Source organism: Neophocaena asiaeorientalis, unplaced genomic scaffold (assembly GCF_003031525.2).
Source record: "Neophocaena asiaeorientalis asiaeorientalis breed wild unplaced genomic scaffold, Neophocaena_asiaeorientalis_V1.1 scaffold969, whole genome shotgun sequence".
Lineage (NCBI taxonomy): Eukaryota > Metazoa > Chordata > Mammalia > Artiodactyla > Phocoenidae > Neophocaena > Neophocaena asiaeorientalis.
In genome coordinates this window covers 13,243-24,047 of record NW_020174224.1, presented here as the reverse complement: position 1 = coordinate 24,047, position 10,805 = coordinate 13,243, and the positions used below count along the sequence as shown (strand labels likewise).

The following is a 10,805-nucleotide window of genomic DNA, read 5'->3' as shown; positions in this document are numbered from 1 at the left end:
TCAGGACTCCAACATGCTGGGCAGGTGACCTGGTCACAGTGCACAGACTCACTCCTTCTAGAAGTGTTCATTTTTACTCTCCCTGTCACAGCCAGTGACATTGGAGCTCAGGGAACACAGTTCCCACTGCACTGGGTGAGAGAACATGCATGATTCTTGGAAGTAAACCTTCAAAGTGAATGGCTTGCAGAGTATGTGGGTGTCATGGTCAGAAGAAAGTCCTCACCTCAGGAAGCAGGTTCCCTTGAAAAGTCCATGTGAGAGCTTTCCTGAGTCCCTGGGTCACTGAGTCCTGGAATGTGCCTGAGCTCATATAAGTAAATGGTGCTGGAGAGCAGAGCACAGCTCCATCCCATCTCACTGTGGGCACTGAGGATGTGGCCTCACCATCTGCATTTCAGTCTGCAAGGACGTAAACTGGGGATCACGATGGTAATGGTATGTCTGAAATTTATAGTGGGTTTGCCAGAGGTGTTGAATATTGACATGAGTGTCATCAGTGATGTTAACTTCTCCTGGGAACTAGAAAGACCAATGTGAGTCCCCATCTCTGACTGACACCCTGTACATGTAGCGCTGGCTCCACTCCTGCCCTGAGAGGTCACACCTGTGGGTGTGGGGCAGATGAGCTCTCCCTCAGCCCAGTGATTTCACGTGTACACTGACTGATGTCGAGCCTGCCGTCTATGAGAAGATATTTATTGCATACTATTTTATGAACACAGTACTATACTTCTTCTAGCTTTTGCAATAATATTTGCAGAGTAAATTAAATACTAAAGCATCTGCCTGCTTGAATGTCGATGATAGGAGAGCCGAACAATGTAATACGGGCAAGAATCACAGGACACATATGGACCCTGTTGTAAGGAACTGAATATAGAGCTCATACGCTGTGCGACTCACAGCTGGTGGGGATGCAGAACGGGGTGCACCTTGGGAGACATTTTGGGGGCTTCCTGCAAAACTAAACATACTCTTATCTATGTTTCAGCAGTAGTGCTCCTTTGTACGTATGTGAAAGACAGTAAGACTTTAGTCCAGAGAAAACCCTGCACACGATGCTCACTTAGCATTATTCATATTTGCCAGAATTTGGAAAAGACCAAGACGTCCTTTCATAGGGTATGACTAATAAACTGTGTACATGCAGACAATAGACACTGAAATGTCACACCGATTTGGAAGAAATATTGAAGGGTGAGATGGAAATGAAGAAAAGAGATGCCAGAAGAATACACCTGGCAATGTGATGTCAGCAGAGTGACAGTGGCCTTGAGGACTGAGGATCCCAAGAGGTTGTACAGCGTGAGGCTGAAGAGAAGACATCTTGGACATGTCAGGATGGAAATCCCCTCCTCCGCCCCTCGTGAGTTCCTGAGGCTGGGCTGATAAAATATTGACAAAGACAGATTAACAGGAGAAAAGAAAAAAAATTTAACCATGTGCATGGACATGCCATAGAAATGGACCCAGAAGTGACCAAAGCAGGTAGCTTTTATATTTTAAGACAAAGATGCAATATTTGTGAGGAATTGGTAGAAGGAGCATGAAACACCCCCACCCACGTCCCCTCTAACTGGCATCTTTCCCAGCTACCCCCTGAGGATCCGGGGCTGCTCAGCGCATTTATGCTTCTCATGCCAGAGGTGAGCAGCAAGTCAAGAGCCCGCATCCTGGCAGGGACAGCTGGTCTACAGTAGGGCCGGGCTGAGATATCACAATGAGGAAGGAAGAATATGTTTAACTCTTTATACATCCGCTGGAATAGTATTGAAACGGGTCAGTTTAGACAAGATTTAGAGAAGGGAAAACCTGAATATATAACTTTGAGTCTCTGCCTTTCATATATGACATTTATTCTCCTATTTCAAAAAGTCTTTCTAATTGAGAGACTGAATGTGTAACTGAAGAACCATGCATGAGTACAGAGAGGTTCCCCAGGGAAAACTGTTATATGGAGAGGAAACCCCAGACCCTTAGAGGAGAGCAGCCCTTAACTACCATCTGCACCTGCTCATGGGACTGAAACATACACTTGTATGTCCTGAGTGCCCCCTGCATCCCCCCTCCTGTCTCCCTGCAAGGAGGTTTGTGTCTGGGCTCACACTGACTCCCCCTCACCGTGGATCCTTCGCACAGTAATACACGGCCGTGTCCTCAGATCTCAGGCTGTTCATTTGAAGATACAGCGTGTTCTTGGAGTTGTCTCTGGAGATGGTGAATCGGCCCTTCACAGAGTCTGCATAGTTTGTGTTACCACCACTACTACTAATAGCTGAGACCCACTCCAGCCCCTTCCCTGGAGCCTGGCGGACCCAGCTCATGCCATAGCTACTGAAGGTGAATCCAGACGCTGCACAGGAGAGTCGCAGAGACCCCCCAGGCTGCACCAAGCCTCCCCCAGACTCCACCAGCTGCACCTCACACTGGACACCTGCAAACACAGAGACATCCTGGTCAGGAGACTGTCACACATCCACTGATTCCCTCACTCATATCCACTCACATCCTCAGTGTCTCTTGCTCTCCATAAATTACCTTGTAAAATAGCCACAAGGACAACCCAGCTCAGCCCAAAGTCCATGGTGAGTGTTCTGTCTGCAGCCCGAATGGGAGCATGTGGGAATCCGGGGCTGGAGCTCCTTTCCCAGAGCTGCAGGGTCAGGGCTGGGGCTGCTTTATATCAACAGAGGAAGGACCCTATTTGCATGACCTTCTAGTATATAAGAGGCTATGTCGTTGACTGTCCTCAGAAAGGGCAGGGTCTCAGAGCAGGCGTGAGTCTTGGATTTTGTGGTGTTGATAGCATTTCGGAAATATAACTTTCATTGTGTGATTGTTCCAGAGTAAACCCTTAGAACCTATATGTCATCTTACATATGCACACACATCTCGTGATGTAGCTGTCATTGTTACCCTCATATTAGAGGTGTAAACTACACCTAGAAGAATGGAGGGTGTGTGTAGTGTCCAAGGAGAAACATGGGGTGACCGTGAGATCCAGCATCTGAACCTGAGCTCTGGGCCAGGCTGCTTTCTGGAAACTACTAGAGGACAGAGTTGGAGTTTCCGGGTGTGGTTTGCAGATCCCCGTCCTGTAATGAGGTCATGATGACTTTGCTCTATTTTAGTGTTTACCTAATATAAATGGAGGGGGTCAGGGGTGATGAGACGTATTTTCAAGAGTCTCTTATGTTTCAGTATCTTCCCTTCACTCCTTCCGTCCCAACTCATGCATTTCTTCATTTGTAATCACTTTAATGAGGTTCTTGACATGTACTAAAGCGCACGCACTCAGAATGAACACTGTGATGAATACTGACGGAGGCACCAGCATTATCAGGAGAGAACAAGTCAATTCCTCTCGTTATTTTCAGTAGTTTCTGGGTTTCCTCCTTCCTGTCCCTTCTTATCTTCCGTCCTGTCTCCACATCACCGTTGATCTTTCCTTGTTATCTCAGATTACTTTTCATTTTCTAGAATTCATAAAAGTGGGATGATATTGTATGTATTCTTATTGTTACGGCTTATTTTACTCAGCACAAATAGTTGTGAACACCATCATGTTATTGTGTGTGTCAGGAATCCTTGGTTTTAGTAACAGGTTGCATTTCAAGAATGATCATAGCATGATTGGCTTATTTATTAAGCTGATGTGTGATATTGGAATTGTTTCCAGTTTCTGGGTGTCACAATAAAGCTGATACTCGTCTTGGAGACGCAGAGATATGAGCAGCTGAGAAAACGCTTCTTATTTAATGTTCTTAAAACAGCCTCAAGATTTGGCAACTTGCACGTTATCCAACTCTCACCAATATATCATATAATTAGAGAACGAAGAGAGCAACAAATTTAAATCTTGGATAGACAAATGCTCACAGAATAACAAAGACTAAGGTTGTTAACCCTGACATAGGCTGCTGAATGCAACAAAAACTACTACAAGAATAAGCTAGAAACGGATGCTTTGAGGTCGAGTGTGGTTAGGGTGTAATAGTGCCCCAACGTCTCCTAAGTAACTACCTCGCCAGTGTCAGCGTGGTCCTGCTAAAGTGTGAGTCAGATGGTGTTACCTCTCTATCCACACAGGTGTGTCTTCCTACCTGGGACAGCCCAGGAGTCCTGCCTGAGCTCTTAGGTCCTCCTGCATCCTGGGGAGGAGGACATTGGCCGTGGACTTGGATCTGCACTGTTTCATAGCATTTGCGCTCACAGTGTGACCTCTATCCCCTCATCCAGTCCCACTGTGCCATATACTTACCACATATGGAATAGGATCACATGCGGAAATGAATAATAATCATCCAGGTTCTGATTGATGCACAAAACCCTGTCACAACCCTTGACAGTTTCCACTGAGAGCAGCTCTTTATTTTGTTCACCGTCTCTGCTTAGGGAGTGTCTGGAGGAGAAGCCCACCCTGCCCCATGCAGGGTCGCTGTGAGAGGCTCAAGTTCAGCTACAGGACCTGCTTCTGTGAGGAACACTCACGTGTAAGGGAGGCTGACCCTGACTGTAGGCTGGGGGCTCAGCCGGGTCTGAGGGCTGGGATTTGTGTCCACCTCGTGTGGACATTGCTTGGGCTCTGACATCCTTTTATCACCTCAGGAAGCAGGTTCCCTTGAAAAGTCCACCTGAGAGCAGCACTCCCAAGTCCCTGGGTCACTGAGTCCTGGGACTGTGCCTGAGGTCACATCAGTAAGTGGTGCTGGAGAGCAGAGCACACCTCCATCCCATCTCATTGTGGGCACCGAGGATGTGGCCTCACCATCTGCATTTCCGTCTGCAAGGATGTAAACTGGGGATCACGATGGTAATGGTATGTCTGAAATTTATAGTGGGGTTGCCAGGGGTGTTGGATGTTGACATGAGTGTCATCAGTGATGTTATCTCTCCTGGGAAACAGAAAGACCAATGTGAGTCCCCATCTCTGACTGACACCCTGTACATGTAGCGCTGGCTCCACTTCTGCCCTGAGAGGTAACACCTGTGGGCCTGGGGCTGGTCAGCTCTCCCTCAGCCCAGTGATTTCACCTGTACACTGACTGATGTTGAGCCTGCCGTCTATGAGAAGATATTTACTCTAACAAGTAATAATTGAGAAGCAAAAAAAAATACATTTAAAATTTACCCAGAGGCAAGCTAGAGATTGGAAGAAAACTTTTGCAAAAGACATATCTAGTATATCTGGTTGTTATCTAATATGTACCAAGAAGCCTTAAACTCAACAATAAGAAAGAAAGAAAAGGATTAAAAAATGGGCTAAAATCCTTAACAGACACCTGACCTAGTTGGTGAAAGGAAAGTTTGCTTTATTTTGGCTGCCTGCACCCGGGGATGGGGAGCAGACTTCTCTCCAAAGGTCACCCCGCACCGAGCATCTGTGGGAAAGGGATTTTACAGGCGGAAGGAGGGGCGACGGGCAGAAACGGCAGAGTCAGCTGTGACAGTCGTCTTGCAGTTGGTCATGAGGTGGTCTGATCAGCCTCCTCTTGCTTGTTTTAAGTAGAGTTAATCTTGAGGACCAGGGTCGGTTTGTTCTCATTTCTTGAAGCCAGTTCTTGGAATTGTGGCAGCTTATGTCATGGCTACAGTCTGGTCATCATGGAGTTAACTTCTTCCTCCTGGTGGGAGTTTCAGTATCTACAAGACGGCTCATGGGACATGGACAAGAATATTATCTATAGCCCTTGAGGAGGAACTAAAGGTCCTCGATTTGCTTAATGAATAAACTATTATTATTTGGTTTGGTTGGACACGTCGTTCCTTTCTAGATTTTCTCACTCCTCTGATTAAACTTACTCTTAGGGTTAAATTTTGGCACAGAAAAAGGCAGGCAGAAGATATGCGGTAAAGGACCATTTCAGTTCCACCTCCAGGTACAGAGAGGGCACCTTTCACATGGGAGGTTTATTTCTTGCTTCAGGGTGACAGGGAGGAAGGTCAGAATGTCCCTCTGCACTGGCTCTGTCTTAAGTCACTTGGAGGCATATTTTCGGGTGGCCTACCCTGGACCCCAACACTCAGGGCCTCCTTTATATTTTGTTTCTACATATGCACAGCAAGCATGTGATGTAGGTAACGGTTTACTTGAATCCTACAGATGTGAAGGTAAACTGCAGCCTGGAATTGGCACGTGATGAGCTGGAGAGCACACATCAGGACACAGTGAGGCCTCCTGTCGAGGCCTGGGCTTCTCCACCATGGATCTGGCCTCCCCTGCAAAGGTTCCTGGACAGAGGTGGGCCTGCCTGTCGGTCGGCAGGACTCTTCGTGGAATGAGAACCTGAGTGATTTCCTGTATTTTAGTGCTCACGTAAGATGCTGAGGTGAAGAAAGGAGAATAGATTTGTTTTCAGCAGCTTCTGAAAATTCATGTTATTATCCACCTGACTCTAAACTTTCCCTGCCAACTACATATGTGTCTATTGGTAATAGCTGTGATGATGAATATTTGACATAAAATAATCTGCACAGGAGAACAGGATGCAGGTCTTATATAAGCGTATAGGGATCCTATTGGGCCTGGAAGCAAGGAGCACATGTAGAAACACCCCCACCCACGTCCCCTCTAACTGGCATCTTTCCCAGCGACCCCCTGAGGATCCGGGGCTGCTCAGCGCATTTATGCTTCTCATGCCAGAGGTGAGCAGCAAGTCAACAGCCAGCATCCTGGCAGGGACAGCTGGTCTACAGTAGGGCAGGGCTGAGATATCACAATGAGGAAGGAAGAATATGTTTAACTCTTTATACATCCGCTGGGATAGTATTGAAACGGGTCAATTTAGACAACATTTAGACAAGGGAAAACCTGAACATATAACTTTGAGTCTCTGCCTTTCATATATGACATTTTCCCCCGAAATTTGAAAATCCTTTCTAATTCAGAGACTGAATGTGTAAGTCAAGAACCATGGATGAGTACAAAGAGGTCCCCCAGGGAAAACTGCTACATAGAGAGGAAACCCCAGACCCTTGGAGGAAAGCAGCCCTTAACTACCATCTGCACCTGCTCCTGGGGCTGAAACATACACTTGTATGTCCTGAGTGCCCCCTGCATCCCCCCTCCTGTCTCCCTGCAAGGAGGTTTGTGTCTGGGCTCACACTGACTTCCCCTCACTGTGTATCTTTCGCACAGTAATACACGGCCGTGTCCTCAGATCTCAGGCTGTTCATTTGAAGATACAGCGTGTTCTTGGAGTTGTCTCTGGAGATGGTGAATCGGCCCTTCACAGAGTCTGCATAGTATGTGTTACCACCATCCCAATTAATAGATGACACCCACTCTAGTCCTTTCCCTGGAGCTTGACGGACCCAGCTCATGGCATAATCATCAAAAGTAAATCCAGAGGCTGTACAGGAGAGGCGCAGAGACCTCCCTGGCTGCACCAAGCCTCCCCCAGACTCCACCAGCTGCACCTCACACTGGACACCTGCAAACACAGAGACATCCTGGTCAGGAGACTGTCACACATCCACTGATTCCCTCACTCATATCCACTCACACCCTCAGTGTCTCTTGCTCTCCATAAATTACCTTGTAAAATAGCCACAAGGACAACCCAGCTCAGCCCAAAGTCCATGGTGAGTGTGGTGTCTTGAACCCCGAATGGAGCACGTGGGAATCCCGGGCTGGAGCTCCTCTCCCAGAGCTGCAGGGTCAGGTCTGAGGCTGCTTTATATCAGCAGAGGAGGGACCCTATTTGCATGACCTTCTAGTATATAAGAGGCTATGTCATTGAATGTCCTCAGAAAGCGCAGGGTATCAGAGCAGGTGTGAGAGTCTTGGATTTTGTGGTGTTGATAGCATCTGGGAAATATAACTTTCATTGTGTGATTGTTCCAGAGTAAACCCTTAGGACCCATATATCATCTTACATATGCACTCACATCCCGTGATGTAGTTGCCATTGTTACCCTCATAGTAGAGGTGTAAACTACAACCAGAGGAATGGGTAAAGCGCACGCACTCAGAATGAACACTGTGATGAATACTGACGGAGGCACCAGCATTATCAGGAGAGAACAAGTCAATTCCTCTCGTTATTTTCAGTAGTTTCTGGGTTTCCTCCTTCCTGTCCCTTCTTATCTTCCGTCCTGTCTCCACATCACCGTTGATCTTTCCTTGTTATCTCAGATTACTTTTCATTTTCTAGAATTCATAAAAGTGGGATGATATTGTATGTATTCTTATTGTTACGGCTAATTTTACTCAGCACAAATAGTTGTGAACACTATCATGTTATTGTGTGTGTCAGGAATCCTTGGTTTTAGTAACAGGTCGCAGTTAATGAATGATCGTAGCATGATTGGCTTATTTATTAAGCTGATGTGTGATATTGGAACTGTTTCCAGTTTCTGGGTGTTACAATAAAGCTGATACTCATCTTGGAGACGCAGAGAAATGAGCAGCTGAGAAAACGCTTCTTATTTAATGTTCTTCAAGCAACCTCAAAATGGGGCAGGTTGCACATTATTAAAATCTCACCATTATATCAGATAATTAGAGAACTAAGAGAGCAACAAATTTAAATCTTGGAGAGAGACAAATGCTCACAGAATAACAAAGGCTAAGATTGTTAATCCTGACATAGGCTGCTGAATGGAATAAAAACTACTACAAGATTAAACTAGAAATGGATGCCTTGAGGTCGAGTGTGGTTAGGGTGTAATAGTGCCCCAACGTCTCCTGAGTAACTACCTCGCCAGTGTCAGCGTGGTCCTGCTAAAGTGTGAGTCAGATGGTGTTACCTCTATACCGACACATGTGTGTCTTCCTACCTGGGACAGCCCAGGATTCCTGCCTGAGCTCTTAGTTCCTCCTGCATACTGGGGAGGAGGGCCTTGTCCCTGGACTTGGATCTGCACTGTTTCATAGCATCTCCGTTCACAGTGTGACCTGTGTCCCGTCATCCAGTCCCACTGCCATGTATTTACCACATATGAAATAGGATTGCATGCGGAAATGAATAAGAATGTTCCAGGTGCTGACTGACGCGCAAAACCCTGTCACAACCCCTGACAGTTTCTACTGACAGCAGCTCTTTAGTTTGTTCATCATCTCTTCTTTGGGAGGACCTGGAGGAGAAGCCCACGCTGCCCCATGCAGGGTCGCTGTGAGAGGCTCAAGTTCACCTGCAGGACCTGCTCCTGTGATGCACACTCACGTGTAAGGGAGGCTGACCCTGACTGTAGGCTGGGGGCTCAGCCGGGTCTGAGGGCTGGGCCTTGGGTCCACCTCGTGTGGACATTGCTTGGGCTCTGACATCCTTTAAGTACGATGTCTGGGTCAGCTGAGTGGTCTCTGCATCACAGCCCTTCCTCCGTGCAGTCACTCACACACCTAGACAGAGCTTAATGTAAGACCCCAACGTCATGCTCGTAATATTTACACAAGTGTCTTGATACTTAGAGCTCCATCATTGACTGCCCATGAAATATTGTGGTCTCTTCATTTACAATTGAGGAAAAATGGAAGCCACAAAGACGTTCTTCCATCAATTAGCAGATAAACAATGAGTGATGTATCCATGCTGTGAAATTGTATTCAGCAATCTAAATATTAAACTATTATGCCATGAACGACATGAGGGAATCCTAAATGCATATTGCTAATTAAAAAATCGGTCTGAAAACGTTCAATTTCATCTATTTCACCTTTGGGAGAATGCAAGTCTATATATAAACCAATAAGATAAGCATTTAGCAGGAATTTGGGAGAAGGTCTTTCATAAGTTAAACATGGGCAATATTTAAGGATAGTGAAATTCTTCTCTATGAAATTGCAGTGGTGGAATCATTGCCCTACGAATATGTCAAAATATATACAGTAAGAGGAGAACCTTTTTAATATAAATATAAATTTCATTTAGAAGTTCAGAGACTGAAGGATGGAACGATGCACACTGTATAGATGGTAGCTAATATCACAGTGAATCTATGAATTAACATGGCTGGAGAAGGTGGGAAAGTAGGTTTTGACCTAAGTGACTTTGGAAATGAGTGGAGCCTGAAGACTAAGTTCTAAGCCACTGCAGGTAAGCAGTAGAGCCTGGTGGATAACGGTATTTCCATCAGGAGTCAGGCTAAGCATTCAGTTCCAACTGTGCATGTGGACTTGAACAATTAGTAGCTGGATGGCATCGGTGGAGAGGGGTCTCTTACTGTTGGATGGAAAGTAACAGACAAGCAAGGTGGAAACTCTGGATTTAACCATGAGTTGTTGCACTAGGATTGGAGATGTAAGAATTGTCTCACATTTACCTTAACACAGGTCAGAAGGTGAGACACAGAGCTAGTTGCCGACGTGTGTGTGTATACATGGGGTAGTGCACACAGATATATTTCCAAGGTCTTTTAGCTTATAGGGTCTAGAGCCAATGCTCCCAGTAGACAGGACACCAACATTAGTATCCTAATACCCAGTCTTCTGATTCCTATTACTATTCTCCAGAAAAGGGTCCGCAACTCAGCTGAGGCATGGCTAATTCTAGGGCCAGAGAAGAGAATACACACGATTATCCTGCAGACTCTTGTAGCACCAGAAAGTGAGGAAGTGTTCACACAAATGGATGGGGACCCATAAAGGGGATACAGGAGACAATCTGAAAGAGCTCCCCATGGCTGACAAGTGGTCACAGTTACAGAAGCAAAGAAAATGCCTTAGTATATAACCTTAATACAATGTATGAAACAGATATCTTGATTCATACTTATATAAAGAGATTGAATAAATATATCTAATGGGGAAGGTAGGATAAATCTCCCTTAAGGAATAACTTCAGGTACCTCATCATGGTCAT

At 45.9% G+C, this 10,805-nt stretch overlaps 1 gene segment (V, D, J or C); it reads right to left on the bottom strand.

The window, feature by feature from the left end:
• Nucleotides 1-2,119: 2,119 nt before the first annotated feature.
• LOC112406390 (immunoglobulin heavy variable 3-23-like) lies at nucleotides 2,120-2,664 on the bottom strand. The segment is given in 2 exon segments: nucleotides 2,120-2,437; nucleotides 2,542-2,664. Coding segments are annotated over 2 exon segments (363 nt in total).
• Between the last annotated feature and the right edge of the window lie 8,141 nt (nucleotides 2,665-10,805).